The sequence below is a fragment of the Oncorhynchus masou genome, unplaced genomic scaffold (genome assembly GCF_036934945.1).
Source record: "Oncorhynchus masou masou isolate Uvic2021 unplaced genomic scaffold, UVic_Omas_1.1 unplaced_scaffold_1546, whole genome shotgun sequence".
Taxonomy (NCBI): domain Eukaryota; kingdom Metazoa; phylum Chordata; class Actinopteri; order Salmoniformes; family Salmonidae; genus Oncorhynchus; species Oncorhynchus masou.
In genome coordinates this window covers 23,485-48,966 of record NW_027005508.1, presented here as the reverse complement: position 1 = coordinate 48,966, position 25,482 = coordinate 23,485, and the positions used below count along the sequence as shown (strand labels likewise).

At 45.2% G+C, this 25,482-nt stretch overlaps 1 protein-coding gene across 1 annotated transcript in view; it reads left to right on the top strand.

The window, feature by feature from the left end:
* Positions 1-24,332, top strand: part of LOC135531190 (partitioning defective 3 homolog B-like) — a gene marked incomplete at its 3' end in the record, with an annotated part of 102,460 nt that extends 78,128 nt beyond the window's left edge. The window contains exons 3-4 of the mRNA XM_064959306.1: positions 6,398-6,513; positions 24,253-24,332. Coding sequence (XP_064815378.1) covers positions 6,398-6,513; positions 24,253-24,332 — 196 coding nt within the window. The remainder of the gene's footprint in view (positions 1-6,397; positions 6,514-24,252) is intronic.
* Between the last annotated feature and the right edge of the window lie 1,150 nt (positions 24,333-25,482).

The window sequence follows — 25,482 nt, the reverse complement described above, 5'->3', positions numbered from 1 at the left end:
ATTCATTAGTTCCTCAGTTTGTCTTCTCACTGTGGGATTCATTAGTTCCTCAGTTTGTCTTCTCACTGCTGGATTCATTAGTTCCTCAGTTTGTCTTCTCACTGTGGGATTCATTAGTTCCTCAGTTTGTCTTCTCACTGCTGGATTCATTAGTTTCTCAGTTTGTCTTCTCACTGCTGGATTCATTAGTTCCTCAGTTTGTCTCCTCACTGCTGGATTCATTAGTTTCTCAGTCTGTCTTCTCACTGCTGGATTCATTAGTTTCTCAGTTTGTCTTCTCACTGCTGGATTCATTAGTTTCTCAGTTTGTCTTCTCACTGCTGGATTCATTAGTTTCTCAGTCTGTCTTCTCACTGCTGGATTCATTAGTTTCTCAGTCTGTCTTCTCACTGCTGGATTCATTAGTTCCTCAGTCTGTCTCCTCACTGTATGATTCAGTAGTTTCTCAGTCTGTCTTCTCACTGCTGGATTCATTAGTTCCTCAGTCTGTCTTCTCACTGCTGGATTCATTAGTTTCTCAGTCTGTCTTCTCACTGCTGGATTCATTAGTTCCTCAGTCTGTCTTCTCACTGCTGGATTCATTAGTTTCTCAGTCTGTCTTCTCACTGCTGGATTCATTAGTTTCTCAGTCTGTCTTCTCACTGTGGGTTTCATTAGTTCCTCAGTCTGTCTCCTCACTGTGGGATTCATTAGTGATATTGATAGATCTGAATCCATCTATCTCTGACGCTGTCGTGATATTTTCACAACCCCGGCTGATCTGATCAAGGGTGGTTGTGTGAGGAGTGTTTATTTAGCTAGCAGGGTGGTTGTGTGAGGGGCTAGGGGTGACAGGGTGGTTGTGTGAGGAGTGTTTATTTAGCTAGGGGTGACAGGGTGGTTGTGTGAGGGGTGTGTTTATTTAGCTAGGGGTGACAGGGTGGTTGTGTGAGGAGTGTTTATTTAGCTAGGGGTGACAGGGTGGTTGTGTGAGGAGTGTTTATTTAGCTAGGGGTGACAGGGTGGTTGTGTGAGGAGTGTTTATTTAGCTAGGGGTGACAGGGTGGTTGTGTGAGGAGTGTTTATTTAGCTAGGGGGTGACAGGGTGGTTGTGTGAGGTTTATTTAGCTAGTTTATTTAGCTAGGGGGTGACAGGGTGGTTGTGTGAGGAGTGTTTATTTAGCTAGGGGGTGACAGGGTGGTTGTGTGAGGAGTGTTTATTTAGCTAGGGGGTGACAGGGTGGTTGTGTGAGGAGTGTTTATTTAGCTAGGGGTGACAGGGTGGTTGTGTGAGGAGTGTTTATTTAGCTAGGGGTGACAGGGTGGTTGTGTGAGGAGTGTTTATTTAGCTAGGGGGTGACAGGGTGGTTGTGTGAGGAGTGTTTATTTAGCTAGGGGGTGACAGGGTGGTTGTGTGAGGAGTGTTTATTTAGCTAGGGGTGACAGGGTGGTTGTGTGAGGAGTGTTTATTTAGCTAGGGGGTGACAGGGTGGTTGTGTGAGGAGTGTTTATTTAGCTAGGGGGTGACAGGGTGGTTGTGTGAGGAGTGTTTATTTAGCTAGGGGGTGACAGGGTGGTTGTGTGAGGAGTGTTTATTTAGCTAGGGGGTGACAGGGTGGTTGTGTGAGGAGTTTTATTTAGCTAGTTAGGGGTGACAGGGTGGTTGTGTGAGGAGTGTTTATTTAGCTAGGGGGTGACAGGGTGGTTGTGTGAGGTGTTTATTTAGCTAGGGGGTGACAGGGTGGTTGTGTGAGGAGTGTTTATTTAGCTAGGGGTGACAGGGTGGTTGTGTGAGGAGTGTTTATTTAGCTAGGGGTGACAGGGTGGTTGTGTGAGGAGTGTTTATTTAGCTAGGGGTGACAGGGTGGTTGTGTGAGGAGTGTTTATTTAGCTAGGGGTGACAGGGTGGTTGTGTGAGGAGTGTTTATTTAGCTAGGGGGTGACAGGGTGGTTGTGTGAGGAGTGTTTATTTAGCTAGGGGTGACAGGGTGGTTGTGTGAGGAGTGTTTATTTAGCTAGGGGTGACAGGGTGGTTGTGTGAGGTGTTTATTTAGCTAGGGGGTGACAGGGTGGTTGTGTGAGGAGTGTTTATTTAGCTAGGGGGTGACAGGGTGGTTGTGTGAGGAGTGTTTATTTAGCTAGGGGGTGACAGGGTGGTTGTGTGAGGAGTGTTTATTTAGCTAGGGGGTGACAGGGTGGTTGTGTGAGGAGTGTTTATTTAGCTAGGGGGTGACAGGGTGGTTGTGTGAGGAGTGTTTATTTAGCTAGGGGTGACAGGGTGGTTGTGTGAGGAGTGTTTATTTAGCTAGGGGGTGACAGGGTGGTTGTGTGAGGAGTGTTTATTTAGCTAGGGGGTGACAGGGTGGTTGTGTGAGGAGTGTTTATTTAGCTAGGGGGTGACAGGGTGGTTGTGTGAGGAGTGTTTATTTAGCTAGGGGGTGACAGGGTGGTTGTGTGAGGAGTGTTTATTTAGCTAGGGGTGACAGGGTGGTTGTGTGAGGAGTGTTTATTTAGCTAGGGGGTGACAGGGTGGTTGTGTGAGGAGTGTTTATTTAGCTAGGGGTGACAGGGTGGTTGTGTGAGGAGTGTTTATTTAGCTAGGGGGTGACAGGGTGGTTGTGTGAGGGGTTTATTTAGCTGACAGGGTGGTTGTGTGAGGAGTGTTTATTTAGCTAGGGGTGACAGGGTGGTTGTGTGAGGAGTGTTTATTTAGCTAGGGGTGACAGGGTGGTTGTGTGAGGAGTGTTTATTTAGCTAGGGGGTGACAGGGGTTGGTGAGGAGTGTTTATTTAGTAGGGGGTGACAGGGTGGTTGTGTGAGTGTTTATTTAGCTAGGGGGTGACAGGGTGGTTGTGTGAGGAGTGTTTATTTAGCTAGGGGGTGACAGGGTGGTTGTGTGAGGAGTGTTTATTTAGCTAGGGGTGACAGGGTGGTTGTGTGAGGAGTGTTTATTTAGCTAGGGGGTGACAGGGTGGTTGTGTGAGGAGTGTTTATTTAGCTAGGGGGTGACAGGGTGGTTGTGTGAGGAGTGTTTATTTAGCTAGGGGGTGACAGGGTGGTTGTGTGAGGAGTGTTTATTTAGCTAGGGGTGACAGGGTGGTTGTGTGAGGAGTGTTTATTTAGCTAGGGGTGACAGGGTGGTTGTGTGAGGAGTGTTTATTTAGCTAGGGGGTGACAGGGTGGTTGTGTGAGGAGTGTTTATTTAGCTAGGGGTGACAGGGTGGTTGTGTGAGGAGTGTTTATTTAGCTAGGGGGTGACAGGGTGGTTGTGTGAGGAGTGTTTATTTAGCTAGGGGTGACAGGGTGGTTGTGTGAGGAGTGTTTATTTAGCTAGGGGTGACAGGGTGGTTGTGTGAGGGAGTGTTTATTTAGCTAGGGGTGACAGGGTGGTTGTGTGAGGAGTGTTTATTTAGCTAGGGGGTGACAGGGTGGTTGTGTGAGGAGTGTTTATTTAGCTAGGGGGTGACAGGGTGGTTGTGTGAGGAGTGTTTATTTAGCTAGGGGGTGACAGGGTGGTTGTGTGAGGAGTGTTTATTTAGCTGTTTATTTAGGGGGTGACAGGGTGGTTGTGTGAGGAGTGTTTATTTAGCTAGGGGTGACAGGGTGGTTGTGTGAGGAGTGTTTATTTAGCTAGGGGTGACAGGGTGGTTGTGTGAGGAGTGTTTATTTAGCTAGGGGGTGACAGGGTGGTTGTGTGAGGAGTGTTTATTTAGCTAGGGGGTGACAGGGTGGTTGTGTGAGGAGTGTTTATTTAGCTAGGGGGTGACAGGGTGGTTGTGTGAGGTGTTTATTTAGCTAGGGGGTGACAGGGTGGTTGTGTGAGGAGTGTTTATTTAGCTAGGGGGTGACAGGGTGGTTGTGTGAGGAGTGTTTATTTAGCTAGGGGGTGACAGGGTGGTTGTGTGAGGAGTTTATTTAGCTTGACAGGGTATTTAGCTAGGGGGTGACAGGGTGGTTGTGTGAGGAGTGTTTATTTAGCTAGGGGTGACAGGGTGGTTGTGTGAGGAGTGTTTATTTAGCTAGGGGGTGACAGGGTGGTTGTGTGAGGAGTGTTTATTTAGCTAGGGGGTGACAGGGTGGTTGTGTGAGGAGTGTTTATTTAGCTAGGGGGTGACAGGGTGGTTGTGTGAGGAGTGTTTATTTAGCTAGGGGGTGACAGGGTGGTTGTGTGAGGAGTGTTTATTTAGCTAGGGGGTGACAGGGTGGTTGTGTGAGGAGTGTTTATTTAGCTAGGGGGTGACAGGGTGGTTGTGTGAGGAGTGTTTATTTAGCTAGGGGGTGACAGGGTGGTTGTGTGAGGAGTGTTTATTTAGCTAGGGGTGACAGGGTGGTTGTGTGAGGAGTGTTTATTTAGCTAGGGGTGACAGGGTGGTTGTGTGAGGAGTGTTTATTTAGCTAGGGGGTGACAGGGTGGTTGTGTGAGGAGTGTTTATTTAGCTAGGGGGTGACAGGGTGGTTGTGTGAGGAGTGTTTATTTAGCTAGGGGGTGACAGGGTGGTTGTGTGTTTATTTAGCTAGGGGGTGACAGGGTGGTTGTGTGATGTTTATTTAGCTAGGGGGTGACAGGGTGGTTGTGTGAGGAGTGTTTATTTAGCTAGGGGGTGACAGGGTGGTTGTGTGAGGAGTGTTTATTTAGCTAGGGGGTGACAGGGTGGTTGTGTGAGGAGTGTTTATTTAGCTAGGGGGTGACAGGGTGGTTGTGTGAGGAGTGTTTATTTAGCTAGGGGGTGACAGGGTGGTTGTGTGAGGAGTGTTTATTTAGCTAGGGGGTGACAGGGTGGTTGTGTGAGGAGTGTTTATTTAGCTAGGGGGTGACAGGGTGGTTGAAGGGGGGGGGTCTGAGGAGGGAGGGGTCTGTTTCAGACAGTGTCTTTGGCTGACTCCAGCTGTTTTTACACATGGAGCTTTGTCTCTGATTAGCCTGATAAGGAAACAGACTTTGTCTTGTCAATCTCCCTCCCAACACTTAGGCTAGAGAGTCTCTCTGTCTCTCTGTCTGTCTGTCTGTCTGTCTCTCTCTCTCCCTCTCTCTCTCTCGCTCTCCCTCTTTCTCTTGCTCTCTCGCTCTCCCTCTTTCTCTCGCTCTCCCTCTCTCTCTCGCTCTCTCTCTTTCCCTCTCTCTCTCTCTCTCGCTCTCCCTCTCTCTCTCGCTCTCCCTCTCTCTCTCGCTCTCCCTCTCTCTCTCGCTCTCCCTCTCTCTCTCGCTCTCCCTTTTTCTCTTGCTCTCTCTCTCTCGCTCTCCCTCTTTCTCTCGCTCTCTCTCTCTCTCGCGCTCCCTCTCTCTCTCGCTCTCTCTCTTTCCCTCAGGCAGGTAGCCTAGTGGTTTTCCGCCTAGTGGTTAGAGGAGGCAGGTAGCCTAGTGGTTAGAGGAGGCAGGTAGCCTAGTGGTTAGAGGAGGCAGGTAGCCTAGTGGTGAGAGGAGGCAGGTAGCCTAGTGGTTAGAGGAGGCAGGTAACCCGAAAGGTTGCTGGATCAAATCCCGGAGCTGACAAGGTACAAATCTGTTGTTCTGCCCCTGAACAAGGCAGTGGGTTACAGTTGTGGTGCCAAAGATATGGATGTCGATTAAGGCAGCCCTCTCTGATTCAGGTTAAATGCGGAGACACATTTCAGTTGTACACCTGACTAGGTATCCTCCTTTCCCTCACATAAATATTCTAACCATTTGCTATGTGACTCAAAATTGAGCTCAGGTTCATCCTGACTATATAAGGACCCACAGTTGACAGTGCATGTCAGAGCAAAAACCAAGCCGTGAGGTGGAAGGAATTGTCCGTAGATCTCCGAGACAGGATTGTGTCGAGACAGATCTGGGGAAGGGACCAACACATTTCTGCAGGCCACTGTATTTTTGGAACCTTCATCATTCTTAAATGGAAGAAGTTAGGAACCACCAAGACTCTTCCTAGAGCTGGCCGCCCGGCCAAACTGACCAATCAGGGGAGAAGGGCCTTGGTCAGGGAGGTGACCAAGAACCCCATGGTCACTCCCACGGAGCTCTAGAGTTCCTCTGTGAAGATGGGAGAACCTTCCAGAAGGAAAACCATCTCTGAAGCACTCCACCAATCAGGCCTTTATGGTAGAGTGGCCAGACGGAAGACACTCTTCAGTAAAAGACACATGACAGCCCGTTTGGAGTTTGCCAAAAGACACCTAAGGACTCTCAGACCATGAGAAACAAGATTCTCCGGTCGGATGAAACCAAGATTGCGAAACTGCCTGTAACTTCCTTCATAGTGGACACAGAGACATTAAATACAAAATGGTGTCAGAGAGTTCGATTTGTTTTCACAGACATGTTGGAGAACTGCCAGGCTTGGGGTCTATACGCTCGTATGGCTTGTATTGTTTTAAATAATAGATCAATGTTGTGATGTCATCCTTTTCCCCACTGACCTGTCCGTGTCCTCTACTCCAGACACTCCCCTGCTCGTAAGGAGCAGCAGTGAATCAGCCCTCAGCCCCCCAGTGGAGACGTCGCAGCCCCCGCAGCCTCAGGAGCCCAACGACAGGCCTGGCCCTGAACCCCCCACGGTAAGATCTAGTCTGTACCTACACCCAGCCCTACTGTAACTACCTTACCCTACCATACCATACCCTAACCCAGCCCTACTGTAACTACCCTACCCTAACCCAGCCCTACTGTAACTACCATACCCTAACCCAGCCCTACTGTAACGACCATACCCTAACCCAGCCCTACTGTAACTACCATACCCTAACCCAGCCCTACTGTAACTACCCTACCCTAACCCAGCCCTACTGTAACGACCATACCCTAACCCAGCCCTACTGTAACTACCATACCCTAACCCAGCCCTACTGTAACTACCATACCCTAACCCAGCCCTACTGTAACTACCATACCCTAACCCAGCCCTACTGTAACGACCATACCCTAACCCAGCCCTACTGTAACTACCATACCCTAACCCAGCCCTACTGTAACTACCATACCCTAACCCAGCCCTACTGTAACAACCATACCCTAACCCAGCTCTACTGTAACTACCATACCCTAACCCAGCCCTACTGTAACTACCATACCCTAACCCAGCCCTACTGTAACTACCATACCCTAACCCAGCTCTACTGTAACTACCATACCCTAACCCAGCCCTACTGTAACTACCATACCCTAACCCAGCCCTAAATTAACTACCCTACCATACCCTAACCCAGCCCTACTGTAACTACCATACCCTAACCCAGCCCTACTGTAACTACCATACCCTAACCCAGCCCTACTGTAACTACCATACCATACCATACCCTAACCCAGCCCTACTGTAACTACCATACCCTAACCCAGCCCTACTGTAACTACCATACCCTAACCCAGCCCTACTGTAACTACCATACCCTAACCCAGCCCTACTGTAACTACCATACCATACCCTAACCCAGCGCTACTGTAACTACCATACCATACCCTAACCCAGCCCTACTGTAACTACCATACCATACCCTAACCCAGCCCTACTGTAACTACCATACCCTAACCCAGCCCTACTGTAACTATCATACCCTAACCCAGCCCTACTGTAACTACCATACCATACCATACCCTAACCCAGCCCTACTGTAACTACCATACCCTAACCCAGCCCTACTGTAACTACCATACCCTAACCCAGCCCTACTGTAACTACCATACCCTAACCCAGCCCTACTGTAACTACCATACCCTAACCCAGCCCTACTGTAACTATCATACCCTAACCCAGCCCTACTGTAACTACCATACCCTAACCCAGCCCTACTGTAACTACCTTACCATACCCTAACCCAGCCCTACTGTAACTACCATACCCTAACCCAGCCCTACTGTAACTACCTTACCATACCCTAACCCAGCCCTACTGTAACTACCATACCATACCCTAACCCAGCCCTACTGTAACTACCATACCCTAACCCAGCCCTACTGTAACTACCATACCCTAACCCAGCCCTACTGTAACTACCTTACCATACCCTAACCCAGCCCTACTGTAACTACCATACCATACCCTAACCCAGCTCTACTGTAACTACCATACCCTAACCCAGCCCTACTGTAACTACCATACCCTAACCCAGCCCTACTGTAACTACCCTACCCTAACCCAGCCCTACTGTAACTACCCTACCCTAACCCAGCCCTACTGTAACTACCTTACCCTACCATACCCTAACCCAGCCCTACGGTAACTACCATACCATACCATACCCTAAGGGATGGAGAGAGAAGAGGGGTGGAGAGAGAGAGAAGAGGGATGGAGAGAAAAGAGGGATGGAGAGAGAAGAGGGGTGGAGAGAGAAGAGGAAGAGGGGTGGAGAGAAGAGGAAGAGGGGTGGAGAGAGAAGAGGATGAGGGAGAAGAGGGATGGAGAGAAAAGAGGGGTGGAGAGAGAAGAGGGGTGGAGAGAGAAGAGGAAGAGGGGTGGAGAGAAGAGGAAGAGGGGTGGAGAGAGAAGAGGATGAGGGAGAAGAGGGATGGAGAGAAAAGAGGGGTGGAGAGAGAAGAGGGGTGGAGAGAGAAGAGGAAGAGGGGTGGAGAGAAGAGGAAGAGGGGTGGAGAGAGAAGAGGGGTGGAGAAAGAAGAGGATGAGGGAGAAGAGGGATGGAGAGAGAAGAGGGGTGGAGAGAGAAGAGGGGTGGAGAGAGAAGAGGAAGAGGGAGAAGAGGGATGGAGAGAGAAGAGGGGTGGAGAGAGTCTTCTGTATAAGTCACTATGATGGTGAATAAGAAATAGTTATTTGTTTCTTAAGTTGTGCTGATCCTCTATTTTTCCCTCAAGAGCCAATTAACACTCTGAGTTGTGTTTACCTCTGGGGTCTGGTGTTGTCTGTGGGAGGGAGCAGAGGGAAGCTCTGGTCGTCTGATTGGGTCTCACAGGTGGTCAGTTGATCTGATTGAATAGAGCAGAAGTCCTATTATTGAACAGTAATAGAGTACTCAACAGAGCTCTGTGACATCACGATCTCTAGAGTACTCAGCAGAGCTCTGTGACATCACGATCTCTAGAGTACTGTGACATCATGATCTCAGTTTAAGACCCGTTAGAAGCCAAGCAGTTTACTGGGAGCCCAAGATAGAGGAGCTCTGTCGGGTCAACGGAACTGAACGGATGGCTTAGGGGGAGATTAATGGAGTGGGGGATAGAGGGAGAGGGATAGAGGGATGTATATAGGGAGTGTGGGATAGAGAGATATATATATATTTTTATTTATTTTTATTTATTTTATTTTTTATTTTACCTTTATTTAACCAGGCAAGTCAGTTAAGAACAAATTCTTATTTTCAATGACGACCTAGGAACAGCAGGTTAACTGCCTGTTCAGGGGCAGAACGACAGATTTGTACCTTGTCAGCTCGGAGATTTGAACTTGCAACCTTTCGGTTACTAGTCCTACGCTCTAACCACTAGGCTACCCTGTCGCCCCGGGTGAAAGTGAGAGAGAGTGAGGGATAGAGGGAGAGAGAGAAAGGGATAGAGGGAAGTATATAGGGAGAGAGAGTGAGGGATGGAGGGGGAGAGAGAGTGAGGGATAGAGGGAGAGAGAGGGATAGAGGGAAGGATAGAGGGAGAGAGAGCGAGGGAGAAAGGGAGAGAGAGCGAGGGAGAAAGGTAGAGAGAGCGAGGGAGAAAGAGAGAGAGCGAGGGAGAAAGGGAGAGAGAGCGAGGGAGAAAGGGAGAGAGAGCGAGGGAGAAAGGGAGAGAGAGAGGGGGAGAAGGGGAGAGAGAGCGAGGGAGAAGGTGGAGAGAGAGCGAGGGAGAAGGGGAGAGAGAGCGAGGGAGAAGGGGAGAGAGAGCGAGGGAGAAGGGGAGAGAGAGCGAGGGAGAAGGGGAGCGAGAGTCGGGGAGAAAGGGAGAGAGAGCGAGGGAGAGAGAGAGAGAGAGGGGGAGAAGGGGAGAGAGAGCGAGGGAGAAGGGGAGAGAGAGCGAGGGAGAAGGGGAGAGAGAGCGAGGGAGAAGGGGAGAGAGAGCGAGGAGAAGGGGAGCGAGAGTCGGGGAGAAAGGGAGAGAGAGCGGGAGAAAGAGAGAGAGAGAGAGAGAGAGGGGGATAGAGGGAGAGAGTGAGGGAGAAAGGGAGAGAAAGGGAGAGAGATTGAAGGAGAAGGGGAGAGAGAGCGAGGGAGAAAGGGAGAGAGAGCGAGGGAGAAGGGGAGAGAGAGCGAGGGAGAAGGGGAGAGAGAGCGAGGGAGAAGGGGAGAGAGAGCGAGGGAGAAGGGGAGAGAGAGCGAGGGAGAAGGGGAGAGACAGCGAGGGAGAAGGGGAGAGAGAGCGAGGGAGAAGGGGAGAGAGAGCGAGGGAGAAGGGGAGCGAGAGTCGGGGAGAAAGGGAGAGAGAGCGAGGGAGAAAGAGAGAGAGAGAGAGAGAGAGAGAGAGAGAGAGAGCAAGGGAGAAAGGGAGAGAGAGCAAGGGAGAAAGGGAGAGAGAGTAAGGGAGAGAGAGCGAGGGAGAAAGGGAGAAAGAGAGGGGGAGAAAGGGAGAGAGAGAGGGGGATAGAGGGAGAGAGTGAGGGAGAAAGGGAGAGAAAGGGAGAGAGATTGAAGGAGAAGGGGAGAGAGAGCGAGGGAGAAAAGGAGAGAGAGCGAGGGAGAAAGGGAGAGAGAGTAAGGGAGAGAGAGCGAGGGAGAAAGGGAGAGAGAGAGGGGGAGAAAGGGAGAGAGAGAGGGGGATAGAGGGAGAGAGTAAGGGAGAAAGGGAGAGAGATTGAAGGAGAAGGGAGAGAGAGCGAGGGAGAAAAGGAGAGAGAGCGAGTGAGAAAGAGAGAGAGAGCGAGTGAGAAAGAGAGAGAGAAAGGGAGAGGGAGCGTTAGAGGAACAATGTTAATTGGGGGTTTGTGAAAGAGAGGCTGATCGATTAAGCATAGAACCATTTTAATTTGAACACAGACTTGGTAGCTAGTAGGTCAGACCTATATATTTATTCATCTATAGTCTCTAGGTGATAGGTGTTTGATAGTTGTGGTCTAGTAGGTCAGACCTATATATTTATTCATCTATAGTCTCTAGGTGATGGGTGTTTGACGTTGGCCTATATATTTATTCATCTATAGTCTCTAGGTGATGGGTGTTTGACGTTGGCCTATATATATATTCATCTATAGTCTCTAGGTGATGGGTGTTTGACGTTGGCCTATATATATATTCATCTATAGTCTCTAGGTGATGGGTGTTTGACGTTGGCCTATATATATATTCATCTATAGTCTCTAGGTGATGGGTGTTTGACGTTGGCCTATATATATATTCATCTGTAGTCTCTAGGTGATGGGTGTTTGACGTTGGCCTATATATTTATTCATCTATAGTCTCTAGGTGATAGGTGTTTGATAGTTGTGGTCTAGTAGGTCAGACCTATATATTTATTCATCTATAGTCTCTAGGTGATGGGTGTTTGACGTTGGCCTATATATTTATTCATCTATAGTCTCTAGGTGATGGGTGTTTGACGTTGGCCTATATATATATTCATCTATAGTCTCTAGGTGATGGGTGTTTGACGTTGGCCTATATATATATTCATCTATAGTCTCTAGGTGATGGGTGTTTGACGTTGGCCTATATATATATTCATCTATAGTCTCTAGGTGATGGGTGTTTGACGTTGGCCTATATATATATTCATCTGTAGTCTCTAGGTGATGGGTGTTTGACGTTGGCCTATATATTTATTCATCTATAGTCTCTAGGTGATGGGTGTTTGACGTTGGCCTATATATTTATTCATCTATAGTCTCTAGGTGATGGGTGTTTGACGTTGGCCTATATATTTATTCATCTATAGTCTCTAGGTGATGGGTGTTTGACGTTGGCCTATATATTTATTCATCTATAGTCTCTAGGTGATGGGTGTTTGACGTTGGCCTATATATTTATTCATCTATAGTCTCTAGGTGATAGGTGTTTGATAGTTGTGGTCTAGTAGGTCAGACCTATATATTTATTCATCTATAGTCTCTAGGTGATGGGGTTTGATAGTTGTGGTCTAGTAGGTCAGACCTATATATTTATTCATCTATAGTCTCTAGGTGATAGGTGTTTGATAGTTGGCCTATATCTTTATTCATCTATAGTCTCTAGGTGATGGGTGTTTGATAGTTGGCCTATATCTTTATTCATCTATAGTCTCTAGGTGATGGGTGTTTGATAGTTGGCCTATATCTTTATTCATCTATAGTCTCTAGGTGATGGGTGTTTGATAGTTGGCCTATATCTTTATTCATCTATAGTCTCTAGGTGATGGGTGTTTGACGTTGGCCTATATATATATTCATCTATAGTCTCTAGGTGATAGGTGTTTGATAGTTGGCCTATATATTTATTCATCTATAGTCTCTAGGTGATGGGTGTTTGACGTTGGCCTATATATTTATTCATCTATAGTCTCTAGGTGATGGGTGTTTGACGTTGGCCTATATATTTATTCATCTATAATCTCTAGGTGATGGGTGTTTGACGTTGGCCTATATATTTATTCATCTATAGTCTCTAGGTGATGGGTGTTTGACGTTGGCCTATATATTTATTCATCTGTAGTCTCTAGGTGATGGGTGTTTGATAGTTGGCCTATATATATATTCATCTATAGTCTCTAGGTGATTGGTGTTTGATAGTTGGCCTATATATTTATTCATCTATAGTCTCTAGGTGATAGGTGTTTGACGTTGGCCTATATATATATTCATCTATAGTCTCTAGGTGATTGGTGTTTGATAGTTGGCCTATATATTTATTCATCTATAGTCTCTAGGTGATGGGTGTTTGACGTTGGCCTATATATTTATTCATCTGTAGTCTCTAGGTGATAGGTGTTTGACGTTGGCCTATATATTTATTCATCTATAGTCTCTAGGTGATGGGTGTTTGATAGTTGGCCTATATATTTATTCATCTATAGTCTCTAGGTGATGGGTGTTTGACGTTGGCCTATATATTTATTCATCTATAGTCTCTAGGTGATGGGTGTTTGACGTTGGCCTATATATTTATTCATCTATAGTCTCTAGGTGATAGGTGTTTGATAGTTGTGGTCTAGTAGGTCAGACCTATATATTTATTCATCTATAGTCTCTAGGTGATAGGTGTTTGATAGTTGTGGTCTAGTAGGTCAGACCTATATATTTATTCATCTATAGTCTCTAGGTGATGGGTGTTTGATAGTTGGCCTATATCTTTATTCATCTATAGTCTAGGTGATAGGTGTTTGACGTTGGCCTATATATATATTCATCTATAGTCTCTAGGTGATGGGTGTTTGACGTTGGCCTATATATTTATTCATCTATAGTCTCTAGGTGATGGGTGTTTGACGTTGGCCTATATATATATTCATCTATAGTCTCTAGGTGATGGGTGTTTGACGTTGGCCTATATATTTATTCATCTATAGTCTCTAGGTGATGGGTGTTTGACGTTGGCCTATATATTTATTCATCTATAGTCTCTAGGTGATGGGTGTTTGACGTTGGCCTATATATTTATTCATCTATAGTCTCTAGGTGATGGGTGTTTGATAGTTGGCCTATATCTTTATTCATCTATAGTCTAGGTGATAGGTGTTTGACGTTGGCCTATATATTTATTCATCTATAGTCTCTAGGTGATGGGTGTTTGACGTTGGCCTATATATTTATTCATCTATAGTCTCTAGGTGATGGGTGTTTGACGTTGGCCTATATATTTATTCATCTGTAGTCTCTAGGTGATAGGTGTTTGACGTTGGCCTATATATTTATTCATCTATAGTCTCTAGGTGATGGGTGTTTGACGTTGGCCTATATATTTATTCATCTATAGTCTCTAGGTGATGCGTGTTTGACGTTGGCCTATATATTTATTCATCTATAGTCTCTAGGTGATGGGTGTTTGATAGTTGGCCTATATATTTATTCATCTATAGTCTCTAGGTGATGGGTGTTTGACGTTGGCCTATATATTTATTCATCTATAGTCTCTAGGTGATGGGTGTTTGACGTTGGCCTATATATTTATTCATCTATAGTCTCTAGGTGATGGGTGTTTGATAGTTGGCCTATATATTTATTCATCTATAGTCTCTAGGTGATGGGTGTTTGATAGTTGGCCTATATATTTATTCATCTATAGTCTCTAGGTGATGGGTGTTTGATAGTTGGCCTATATATTTATTCATCTATAGTCTCTAGGTGATGGGTGTTTGATAGTTGGCCTATCTGTAGTCTCTAGGTGATGGGTGTTTGATAGTTGGCCTATCTGTAGTCTCTAGGTGATGGGTGTTTGATAGTTGGCCTATCTGTAGTCTCTAGGTGATGGGTGTTTGATAGTTGGCCTATCTGTAGTCTCTTGGTCATGGGTGTTTGATAGTTGGCCTATCTATAGTCTCTAGGTGATGGGTGTTTGATAGTTGGCCTATCTGTAGTCTCTTGGTGATGGGTGTTTGATAGTTGGCCTATCTGTAGTCTCTAGGTGATAGGTGTTTGATAGTTGGCCTATCTGTAGTCTCTTGGTGATGGGTGTTTGATAGTTGGCCTATCTATAGTCTCTAGGTGATGGGTGTTTGATAGTTGGCCTATCTATAGTCTCTTGGTGATGGGTGTTTGATAGTTGGCCTATCTATAGTCTCTAGGTGATGGGTGTTTGATAGTTGGCCTATCTGTAGTCTCTTGGTGATGGGTGTTTGATAGTTGGCCTATCTGTAGTCTCTTGGTGATGGGTGTTTGATAGTTGGCCTATCTGTAGTCTCTAGGTGATAGGTGTTTGATAGTTGGCCTATCTGTAGTCTCTAGGTGATGGGTGTTTGATAGTTGGCCTATCTGTAGTCTCTAGGTGATGGGTGTTTGATAGTTGGCCTATCTGTAGTCTCTTGGTGATGGGTGTTTGATAGTTGGCCTATCTGTAGTCTCTAGGTGATGGGTGTTAATAAGGAGAAGTTTGAGGAGGTAGGTGTTGATGTATCCATTGTGGTTAAACTGTATCTAGTAGCAGACCTGTTTGATGTGTGGTAGACCTGTTTGACGCAGGTCTTTTTTTGATTGGTCGCTGCTTGGTGATTTAATGTAGGTGTGTATTTATTTGTCCATCGTGTTCCAGTAGGTGGTACCGGCAGCACCTTGCGGCATTAGCACTCCGGTCCCCTAGGGGGCGCTGTCTCCTCTGTCTCCGTCTCTCAGCACACTAATTGGACTGGGATTATTTACTGATCTCTCTTAACCCTCTGGGGTTAATACAGGAACACAATAGTGTTATTGTAAGTGCTTTAGCTAACACTGTAAATCAACTCCTGTGGGGAACGGTGAGGTTGTGTGAGGACCAAGCTGTGTTGATGTCAGTATAGATTTTCACGGTGTGTGTGTGTGTGTACAGCCCCAGCTAAGACATGAAACTCATGAACAAATATCAGTCATGCCTTTTTTTTCACTGTAGGAGATAAATCTTCTTCCAAATTGCACCCTATTCCCTATATAGTGCACTACTTTAGACCAGAGCCCTATGGCACTCTATTCCCTATATAGTGCACTACTTTAGACCAGAGCCCTGTGACACTCTATTCCCTATATAGTGCACTACTTTAGACCAGAGCCCTGTGGCACTCTATTCCCTATATAGTGCACTACTTTAGACCAGAGCCCTGTGGCACTCTATTCCCTATATAGTGCACTACTTTAGACCAGAGCCCTATGGCACTCTATTCCCTATATAGTGCACTACTTTAGACCAGAGCCCTGTGGCACTCTATTCCCTATATAGTGCACTACTTTAGACCAGAGCCCTGTGGCACTCTATTCCCTATATAGTGCACTACTTTAGACCAGAACCCTATGGCACTCTATTCCCTATATAGTGCACTACTTTAGACCAGAGCCCTGTGGCACTCTATTCCCTATATAGTACACTACTTTAGACCAGAACCCTAAGGCACTCTATTCCCTATGTAGTGCACTACTTTAGACCAGAGCCCTATGGCACTCTATTCCCTATATAGTACACTACTTTAGACCAGAGCCTTATGGCACTCTATTCCCTATATAGTACACTACTTTAGACCAGAGCCCTGTGGCACTCTATTCCCTATATAGTGCACTACTTTAGACCAGAGCCTTATGGCACTCTATTCCCTATATAGTGCACTACTTTAGACCAGGACCCTATGGCACTCTATTCCCTATATAGTGCACTACTTTAGACCAGGACCCTATATATAGGGAACAGGGTACCATTTTGGATGCTGTGTTTAATTTCAGTCTGTTTTAGACAGGTCTTTGTGAACAAGCAATTGGTATTATCAGTATGAAGCGATAGGGGAATGACAGGTACAGAGCCCCAGCCTCTAAACATGGTACAGAGCCCCAGCCTCTAAACATGGTACAGAGCCCCAGCCTCTAAACATGGTACAGAGCCCCAGCCTCTAAACATGGTACAGAGCCCCAGCCTCTAAACATGGTACAGAGCCCCAGCCTCTAAACATGGTACAGAGCCCCAGCCTCTAAACATGGTACAGACACCCAGCCTCTAAACATGGTACAGAGCCCCATCCTCTCATCCTGGTTCAGAGCCCCAGCCTCTAAACATGGTACAGAGCCCCAGCCTCTAAACATGGTTCAGACACCCAGCCTCTACACGTGGTGCAGACCCCCAGCCTCTAGACATGGTTCAGACCCCCAGCCTCTAAACATGGTTCAGACCCCCAGCCTCTAAACATGGTTCAGACCTCCAGCCTCTAAACATGGTTCAGACCCCCAGCCTCTAAACATGGTTCAGACCCCCAGCCTCTAAACATGGTTCAGACCCCCAGCCTCTAAACATGGTTCAGACCTCCAGCCTCTAAACATGGTTCAGACCCCCAGCCTCTAAACATGGTTCAGACCCCCAGCCTCTAAACATGGTTCAGACCCCAGCCTCTAAACATGGTTCAGACCCCCAGCCTCTAAACATGGTTCAGACACCCAGCCTCTAAACATGGTTCAGACACCTAGCCTCTAAACATGGTTCAGACACCCAGCCTCTAGACATGGTACAGGCCCCCAGCCTCTAAACATGGTACAGAGCCCCGGCCTCTAAACATGGTACAGACACCCAGACTCTAAACATGGTACAGAGCCCCAGCCTCTAAACATGGTTCAGACACCCAGCCTCTAAACATGGTTCAGACACCCAGCCTCTAAACATGGTTCAGAGTCCCAGCCTCTAAACATGGTTCAGAGTCCCATCCTCTAGACATGGTTCAGACCCCCATCCTCTAGACATGGTTCAGAGCCCCAGCCTCTAAACATGGTTCAGACCACCAGCCTCTAGACATGGTTCAGACCCCCAGCCTCTAAACATGGTTCAGACACCCAGCCTCTAAACATGGTTCAGACCCCCAGCCTCTAAACATGGTTCAGACCCCCAGCCTCTAAACATGGTTCAGACCCCCAGCCTCTAAACATGGTTCAGACCCCCAGCCTCTAAACATGGTTCAGACCCCCAGCCTCTACACGTGGTGCAGACCCCCAGCCTCTAGACATGGTTCAGACCCCCAGCCTCTACACGTGGTGCAGACCCCCAGCCTCTAAACATGGTTCAGACCCCCAGCCTCTAGACATGGTACAGACACCCAGCCTCTAAACATGGTTCAGAGCCCCAGCCTCTAAACATGGTCCAGACACCCAGCCTCTAAACATGGTTCAGACACCCATCCTCTGGACACGGTCCAGACACCCAGCCTCTAAACATGGTTCAGACACCCATCCTCTGGACACGGTTCAGACCCCCAGCCTCTAAACATGGTTCAGACCCCCAGCCTCTAAACATGGTTCAGACCCCCAGCCTCTAAACATGGTTCAGACCCCCAGCCTCTAAACATGGTTCAGACCCCAGCCTCTAAACATGGTTCAGACACCCAGCCTCTAAACATGGTTCAGAGCCCCAGCCTCTACACGTGGTGCAGACCCCCAGCCTCTAGACATGGTTCAGACCCCCAGCCTCTAGACATGGTTCAGACCCCCAGCCTCTAAACATGGTTCAGACCCCCAGCCTCTAGACATGGTGCAGACCCCCAGCCTCTGGACATATTTCAGACCCCCAGCCTCTAGACATGGTTCAGACCCCCAGCCTCTAGACATGGTGCAGACCACCAGCCTCTAGACATGGTTCAGACCCCCAGCCTCTAAACACGGTTCAGACCCCCAGCCTCTAGACATGGTTCAGACCCCCAGCCTCTAGACATGGTTCAGACCCCCAGCCTCTAGACATGGTTCAGACACCCAGCCTCTAAACATGGTTCAGACACCCAGCCTCTAAACATGGTTCAGACCCCCAGCCTCTAAACATGGTACAGACACCCAGCCTCTAAACATGGTTCAGACACCTAGCCTCTAAACATGGTTCAGACACCCAGCCTCTAGACATGGTACAGGCCCCCAGCCTCTAAACATGGTACAGAGCCCCGGCCTCTAAACATGGTACAGACACCCAGCCTCTAAACATGGTACAGAGCCCCAGCCTCTAAACATGGTTCAGACACCCAGCCTCTAAACATGGTTCAGACACCCAGCCTCTAGACATGGTTCAGACACCCAGTCTCTAAACATGGTTCAGACACCCAGCCTCTAAACATGGTTCAGACCCCCAGCCTCTAGACATGGTACAGACACCCAGCCTCTAAACATGGTTCAGAGCCCCAGCCTCTAAACATGGTTCAGACACCCAGCCTCTAAACATGGTTCAGACACCCATCCTCTGGACATGGTTCAGACACCCAGCCTCTAAACATGGTTCAGACCTCCAGCCTCTAAACATGGCTAAGACCTCCAGCCTCTAAACATGGTTCAGACCCCCAGCCTCTAAACATGGTTCAGACCCCCAGCCTCTAAACATGGTTCAGACCCCCAGCCTCTAGACATGGTTCAGACACCCAGCCTCTAAACATGGTTCAGACCCCCAGCCTCTACACGTGGTGCAGACCCCCAGCCTCTAGACATGGTTCAGACCCCCAGTCTCTACACGTGGTGCAGACCCCCAGCCTCTAAACATGGTTCAGACCCCCAGCCTCTAGACATGGTACAGACACCCAGCCTCTAAACATGGTTCAGAGCCCCAGCCTCTAGACATGGTTCAGACCCCCAGCCTCTACACGTGGTGCAGACCCCCAGCCTCTAAACATGGTTCAGACCCCCAGCCTCTAGACATATTTCAGTTCTCCTCTTCATTCCCCTTAGCAGCGGACAGGGAAACCCTGAGTGAATGACTTCCTGAGTCTTTATTCATATCCCGAATAGACTTGTTAGACTTGTTAAATAGACTTGTTAAATAGACTTGTTAAATAGACTTGTTAGACTTGTTAAATAGACTTGTTAAATAGACTTGTTAGACTTGTTAAATAGACTTGTTAAATAGACTTGTTAGACTTGTTAAATAGACTTGTTAAATAGACTTGTTAAATAGACTTGTTAAATAGACTTGTTAGACTTGTTAAATAGACTTGTTAAATAGACTTGTTAGACTTGTTAAATAGACTTGTTAGACTTGTTAAATAGACTTGTTAAATAGACTTGTTAGACTTGTTAAATAGACTTGTTAAATAGACTTGTTAGACTTGTTAAATAGACTTGTTAAATAGACTTGTTAAATAGACTTGTTAAATAGACTTGTTAGACTTGTTAAATAGACTTGTTAAATAGACTTGTTAGACTTGTTAAATAGACTTGTTAAATAGACTTGTTAAATAGACTTGTTAAATAGACTTGTTAGACTTGTTAAATAGCCTTGTTAAATAGACTTGTTAGACTTGTTAAATAGACTTGTTAAATAGACTTGTTAGACTTGTTAAATAGACTTGTTAGACGTGTTAAATAGACTTGTTAAATAGACTTGTTAAATAGACTTGTTAGACTTGTTAAATAGACTTGTTAAATAGACTTGTTAGACTTGTTAAATAGACTTGTTAGACTTGTTAAATAGACTTGTTAGACTTGTTAAATAGACTTGTTAAATAGACTTGTTAGACTTGTTAAATAGACTTGTTAGACTTGTTAAATAGACTTGTTAGACTTGTTAAATAGACTTGTTAAATAGACTTGTTAGACTTGTTAAATAGACTTGTTAAATAGACTTGTTAGACTTGTTAAATAGACTTGTTTTCTATCGGTTTGATTTGACAAAGTGGACAGATGGCTCCAAGTTTAATTTATTATGATCCTTGTTCATGGTTGGCAAGGACATCTGTTTTACTTCATAATGTTTTCAACATAAATGAGCTTTTCACTTTAAATAGACAAAAAAAAAACAACCAGTTTTGTTATTTGATGTGTTAATATCTTGTTGATTTCTTACCAGCAGTAAATGTTGGCTTCCGGCACCAGATTCATAGAGAAACTCTACAGGTTTCAGTCGTGCTTTACGATGCGTGTCGTGTGTAGTTTAATGAATATGCTAAGCAGTGTGATGATAGACGAGAATTGATTTATTCCATTAACCCTATTGTAATTAATAGAGAGGGTGGGGGGGGGGTGTACTTGACGACATCAAGTACACCGTCCCAAATGACACCAATATAGTGTACTTATTTTAACCAGGGACCACTTGGATCTCTTGTCAAAAAATCTTGGATGCACTTTATCAGTAATAGGGGTCCATTTTAGCCAACCAATCAAATGGACCATCTCCTGTTTCTGTTGTTTCTTTTCGTGCGTGACCAACAACCAACCCTAAATAATTCCCTCTAGTATTTTACCTTAAGAGCGTCCGTCCTTCAAGGTTAACGAGCAGGTCATTCTGACTGAATACGTGTATATTTCATATACGCTATTACGTTAAAATACATACTTTAGTTGGGTTTTAATGAAGGCCTTGGGGAACATTTAGGATAATATTTTATTTTTATTTAAAAATAAAATTAAAAATAATAACACAATAGTATTTTATGTTACTGTAAAACACAACAGTATTTTATGTTACTGTAAAACACAACATTATTTTATGTTACTGTAAAACACAACAGTATTTTATGTTACTGTAAAAACACAACAGTATTTTATGTTACTGTAAAACACAACAGTATTTTATGTTACTGTAAAACACAACAGTATTTTATGTTACTGTAAAACACAATAGTATTTTATGTTACTGTAAAAACACAACAGTATTTTATGTTATTGTAAAAACACAACAGTATTTTATGTTACTGTAAAACACAACAGTATTTTATGTTACTGTAAAACACAACAGTATTTTATGTTACTGTAAAACACAACAGTATTTTATGTTACTGTAAAACACAACATTATTTTATGTTACTGTAAAACACAATAGTATTTTATGTTACTGTAAAAACACAATAGTATTTTATGTTATTGTAAAAACACAACATTATTTTATGTTACTGTAAAACACAACAGTATTTTATGTTACTGTAAAACACAACAGTATTTTATGTTACTGTAAAACACAACATTATTTTATGTTACTGTAAAACACAATAGTATTTTATGTTACTGTAAAAACACAATAGTATTTTATGTTATTGTAAAAACACAACAGTATTTTATGTTACTGTAAAAACACAACAGTATTTTGTTACTGTAAAAACACAACATTATTTTATGTTACTGTAAAACACAATAGTATTTTATGTTACTGTAAAAACACAACAGTATTTTGTTATTGTAAAAACACAATAGTGTTTTATGTTATTGTAAAAACACAATAGTATTTTATGTTATTTTACAATAGTATTTTATGTTATTGTAAAAACACAATAGTATTTTATGTTATTGTAAAAACACAATAGTATTTTATGTTATTGTAAAAACACAATAGTATTTTATGTTATTGTAAAAACACAATAGTATTTTATGTTACTGTAAAACACAGATTCAATTTGTGCGACGCTTTTGTTACAACTGTGAAACAGAAAGGCTAGGCGTTGGAATAGGGTATAACAGCTTATTTTATAAGGGATTTCTTTAAATGTATTCTAAATTACCCCAACCACCCCACACGGGCAAAATAATCAAATGATGAAAAAAACAGTAGTCTAAATGAATAGTGAAGCAAAAAAACAATAAGGATATTTGTAATGACGACATCAGTGAAAAAATATTAAAATGATTGTCAGTTCGTGCTTGTGTGAGTCTTCACACGATGGCGTTAGTTGGTGTTACTAAGCTGCTTTCCCTTTGTCCTATCAGTTGACACGTGTTGTTGTAACTGTCGTTTGGCTGATACACTTTGACGTACCTTTCTTTGGTTGTAGACCATAATAGTCTCTGGTTTCCTCTTTATTGTGTCGCTGTCCGAGGGAGGGAGCTCCCGTCTCACTTTGTTCATGGTGCCAGACAGACTTGTTTTCTTTGCAAGCAATTTTGTTCGCCAAAATGACAGTTGAAGTGAATAAATTGTCTGTGGTGATAATTGCTCCCCCTTGGCCAACGTTCCACAAGCCTCATCACCACGCTCCCTGTAGCTGCGCACCGACGCCCCCCATCCAACCTGACAGAGCTTGAGAGGATCTGCAGAGAAGAACGGGAGAAACTCCCCAAATAGAGGTGTACCAAGCTTGTAGCGTCATACCCAGGAAGACTGGAGGCTGTAGTCGCTGCCAAATAAGCTTAAACAAAGTACTGAGTAAAGGGTCTGAAAACTTATGTGAATGTGATATTTCAGTTTTTTAAATGTATTAATACATTTGCAAAAAAAATGAAAAACCAGTTTGTTGCTTTGTCATTATGGGGGTTTGTGTCCATTTTAGAACAAGGCTGGAGTGTAACAACATGTGGAAAAGGGGGTCTGGATACACAGTACACACTGTACACACTGTACACACTGTACACACACAAAATGGATACACTGTACACACTGTACACACACAGTTTATTTTTTCTTTATTTAACTGGACAAGTCAGTTAAGAACAAATTCTTATTTTCAATGATGGCCTAGGAACAGTGGGTTAACTGCCTGTTCAGGGGCAGAATGACAGATTTGTATGTTGTCAGCTCGGGGGTTTGAACATGAAGCTTTTTGGTTACTAGTCCAACGCTCTAACCACTATGCTACCCTGCCGCCCCAGGCAGGATACACACACACATTACACACACTGTACACACAGTACACACACACACACACACACAGTACACACAGTACACACACACACACACACACACACACAGTATACACACACACACACACACACAGTACACACACTGGATACACAGTACACACAAACACACAGTACACACACAGTAAACACACACACACACACACACAGTACACACACTGTACACACAGTATACACACACATTATGTTATGGTTGGATCACTGGAGTGTTAATATGTTATGGTTGGATCACTGGAGTGTTAATATGTTTTTTATGATTGGATCACTGGAGTGTTAATATGTTATTGTTGGATCACTGAAGTGTTAATATGTTATGGTTGGATCACTGGAGTGTTAATATGTTATGTTATGGTTGGATCACTGGAGTGTTAATATGTTATGTTATGGTTGGATCACTGGAGTGTTGATATGTTATGGTTGGATCACTGGAGTGTTAATATGTTATGTTATGGTTGGATCACTGGAGTGTTAATATGTTATGTTATGGTTGGATCACTGGAGTGTTGATATGTTATTGTTGGATCACTGGAGTGTTAATATGTTATGTTTTGATCACTGGAGTGTTAATATGTTATGGTTGGATCACTGGAGTGTTGATATGTTATGGTTGGATCACTGAAGTATTAATATGTTATGTTATGTTATGGTTGGATCACTGGAGTGTTAACATGTTATGGTTGGATCACTGGAGTGTTAACATGTTATGGTTGGATCACTGGAGTGTTAATATCTTATGGTTGGATCACTGGAGTGTTAATATGTTATGGTTGGATCTCTGGAGTGTTAATATGTTATGTTATGGTTGGATCACTGGAGTGTTAATATCTTATGGTTGGATCACTGGAGTGTTGATATGTTATGGTTGGATCACTGAAGTGTTAATATGTTATGGTTGGATCTCTGGAGTGTTAATATGTTATGGTTGGATCTCTGGAGTGTTAATATGTTATGTTATGGTTGGATCACTGACATGTTAACATGTTATGGTTGGATCACTTTAGTGTTAATATGTTATTGTTGGATCACTGAAGTGTTAATATGTTATGGTTGGATCTCTGGAGTGTTAATATGTTATGGTTGGATCACTTTAGTGTTAATATGTTATTGTTGGATCACTGAAGTGTTAATATGTTATGGTTGGATCTCTGGAGTGTCAATATGTTTTGTTTGGATCACTGAAGTGTTAATATGTTGTTATGACCTACAGGGGGTGAACCATGGACTGGACAAGACAGGAGGACACAGAGCTGATGTCTCGACTACCAAACTCAACACATTCTCTCTCAGGTAAGACGTGTGTGTGTGTGTGTGTGTGTGTGTGTGTGTGTGTGTGTGTGTGTGTGTGTGTACCTGCGTGTGTGTTCTTGTACTGTGTTGATGTTCCATTTTCTCTCCTATATAATTAACTAAGTATTATAATTCAGCATGAAGCTCTGCTCTCCAATGAGAAGATCAAGGATGAGCCAAATTTGCATATCAAGCGATTTTTTTTAAATTTAGAAATGTAAAAAAATAAAATTTAGCATGTGCTCTTATCCAGAGCAACTTACGGTGAGTGTGTACATACTAGCCATACTAGTCGTAGAGTAGTGTCTACCAGCTGGTCACACATCACTAGTCCAGTAGTGGTCTGTAGTAAACTGTGTTATTTAAACATACAGACAGAATGACAGGATGAGAGACGGGCAGGGAGCGAGGGATGAGAGAGGGGCAGGGAGCGAGGGATGAGAGACGGGCAGGGAGCGAGGGATGAGAGACGGGCAGGGAGCGAGGATGAGAGACGGGCAGGGAGCGAGGATGAGAGACGGGCAGGGAGCGAGGGATGAGAGACGGGCAGGGAGCGAGGGATGAGAGAGGGGCAGGGAGCGAGGGATGAGAGACGGGCAGGGAGCGAGGGATGAGAGACGGGCAGGGAGCGAGGGATGAGAGACGGGCAGGGAGCGAGGGATGAGAGACGGGCAGGGAGCGAGTGATGAGAGAGACGGGCAGGGAGCGAGGGATGAGAGACGGGCAGGGAGCGAGGGATGAGAGACGGGCAGGGAGCGAGGGATGAGAGACGGGCAGGGAGCGAGGGATGAGAGACGGGCAGGGAGCGAGGGATGAGAGACGGGCAGGGAGCGAGGGATGAGAGACGGGCAGGGAGCGAGGATGAGAGACGGGCAGGGAGCGAGGGATGAGAGAGACGGGCAGGGAGCGAGGGATGAGAGACGGGCAGGGAGCGAGGGATGAGAGACGGGTAGGGAGCGAGGGATGAGAGAGACGGGCAGGGAGCGAGGGTTGAGAGAGACGGGCAGGGAGCGAGGGATGAGAGAGACGGGCAGGGAGCGAAGGATGAGAGAGACGGGCAGGGAGCGAGGGATGAGAGACGGGCAGGGAGCGAGGATGAGAGACGGGCAGGGAGCGAGGGATGAGAGAGACGGGCAGGGAGCGAGGGATG